At 38.4% G+C, this 1,981-nt stretch overlaps 1 protein-coding gene across 1 annotated transcript; it reads left to right on the forward strand.

The window, feature by feature from the left end:
• The first annotated feature begins 402 nt into the window (after positions 1-402).
• On the forward strand, positions 403-1,981 carry LOC133854939 (FCS-Like Zinc finger 2). Its single transcript, XM_062291223.1, has 2 exons — positions 403-910; positions 1,443-1,981. The coding sequence occupies exons 1-2, from the start codon at positions 600-602 to the stop codon at positions 1,639-1,641; spliced, it is 510 nt and encodes a 169-aa protein (XP_062147207.1). The 5' UTR covers positions 403-599; the 3' UTR covers positions 1,642-1,981.

Below are 1,981 nucleotides of genomic sequence, written 5' to 3' on the forward strand. Positions count from 1 at the left end.
CGAGCAAGGCGAGGCAGGAGACTTAACGACCGGGGCGGTGTGAACGTTACGGTTACGCGCATTGTACGAGCGTTGGGGCCAGGCCTTAATTCCCCAGTACGATCTGGACGTTGAGATCATGTGCGGTTAGGTCGCGAGTGGGGGCCACGTGCTCAGAAAGAGTGGAAAATCTTGGGCCCCATTTCGAGAATAATCTTCATCCCTTTTCACCCTCACTTTTCGCCGAAAACCACAAGACTACACTCCTTCAATCCCACTAACTCTCTCTCCCTCCATGGCATCATCGTAGTATTTGATGATAATAGTGTCGATTATATTACAACTTCTTAAAAAAAGAGAAAAGAAAATATTTTGAACTTAGTGATGCAGGTATTTTCAGCCAATGGATTCACCAGCACGGAGTCTTCGAAACCTGCCGTTGTATTGCTTTCTCTCTCTGAGGTTCGTCACCAACTCTCTTTATAACCTCAATACCTTCCACACTTCCATCAACACATCTCTCTCTCTCTCTCTCTCTCTGTGAAAAACAACTCAAAGTTCAACACTTTGGAGAAGACCCAAAGGAAAGAAAGACATAAACAAACACATTTGATTTTTTCATGGAGTCTATGAGTACTACAAGAAGGCCGTGTTTCATTGAGGAAGATGATGGGTTGGCCTCTCTGGCAGACATGGAAGCTGGGATCTCTGGAAGCAACCACAACCACAACCACCCTGTCTTGTCCAGAACGCTCTGTTACAGCGCTTCATACAATACCAGGAAGGGGAGTTTCAGGAACGTTTCGGTTTCGTCTCCGAGATCTGCGAGGTTCTATGATGCTAGATTCGAAGAGCCCCAACCCCATTTCTTGGAAGCCTGTTTTCTTTGCAAGAAACCCCTTGGAGATAATAGAGACATCTTCATGTACAGGTTAGCCACTATTTTTTTTTTTTATTCTCACTCTCTTCTTATTCTTTGAGGTTTCAATAGTCAAAATTTTGTATTGTTCTGTTTTATTGAAGTAGTGAGAAATTTAGATAAATTGGTCTTTATTTGGGGCGAAAGTGTGTGAGATTTATGGAAAATATGATCTTAAGATTCCTTATTTAGAAAAAAAAAAAAAAAATAGCTACTTTTAGCCCTGGGAATTAAATTTCTCCAAATTTCTTGGGCTCAAACAATATGAAAAAAAAAAAAAGAAAAAGAAAAAAAAGAGAAGAGTATATATCATTATAGACATGATAGTAAAAAATGAACCATTTGTATGAGGAGTTGCCGATTGAGGCTGATCTTAATCTCACGCTATTAGATATATAACAGTTTACTAAATAGTAAAAGGTGAAAAATTGTAAAGTTACGAACTTTTCTCAATATGTTCTTTAATTGGGAAGTTTAATGTTAATTTTTTTTTTTTACCTTTGTTGTGACGGGTGATTGATGGGACTTTTATTTGGATTTGCAGAGGGGACACTCCGTTCTGTAGTGAGGAGTGCAGGCAAATGCAAATAGAAACAGATGAAGCCAATGAGAAGAACTGGAATCTCTCTTCTTCTGTGAAGGCCTTGAGAAAAAAGCAGCAGAGGGAGTCTTCTTCCCCCACCAAAACCCAGGACTGTCGTTTTGATACAAGCACCATGGTAGCCGCTCAAATATATGTATAAAAAGAAAAAGAAAAAGAAAAAAAAACAAAAATAATAGAAAAAATCTATGTCTAATAGCTTTCCAAGAAGAAAAAAAGAAAAAAGGCCAAGAACAGAGGAGGGAGAAGAAGAACAGAGGATAAGAAGGATACCCATTTTGAGGAGTTTTGTTTATGTTGAATATGTGAAAATCTTTTAGTATAGAGGAGAGTGTGTTGTTGCTTGCATCTGCTCCATGAGATGGCTCTATTTGGGGTTGTTAATTTTTTTTTCTTTTTTGAATCTTCTTTTTGGTAAATTTATTTTAAATATCCCAAGTAAAACTAAAGCTTCTCACTCTGTTTTGTGAGCCTTTTCTTCA

Source organism: Alnus glutinosa, chromosome 13, assembly GCF_958979055.1.
Source record: "Alnus glutinosa chromosome 13, dhAlnGlut1.1, whole genome shotgun sequence".
Lineage (NCBI taxonomy): Eukaryota > Viridiplantae > Streptophyta > Magnoliopsida > Fagales > Betulaceae > Alnus > Alnus glutinosa.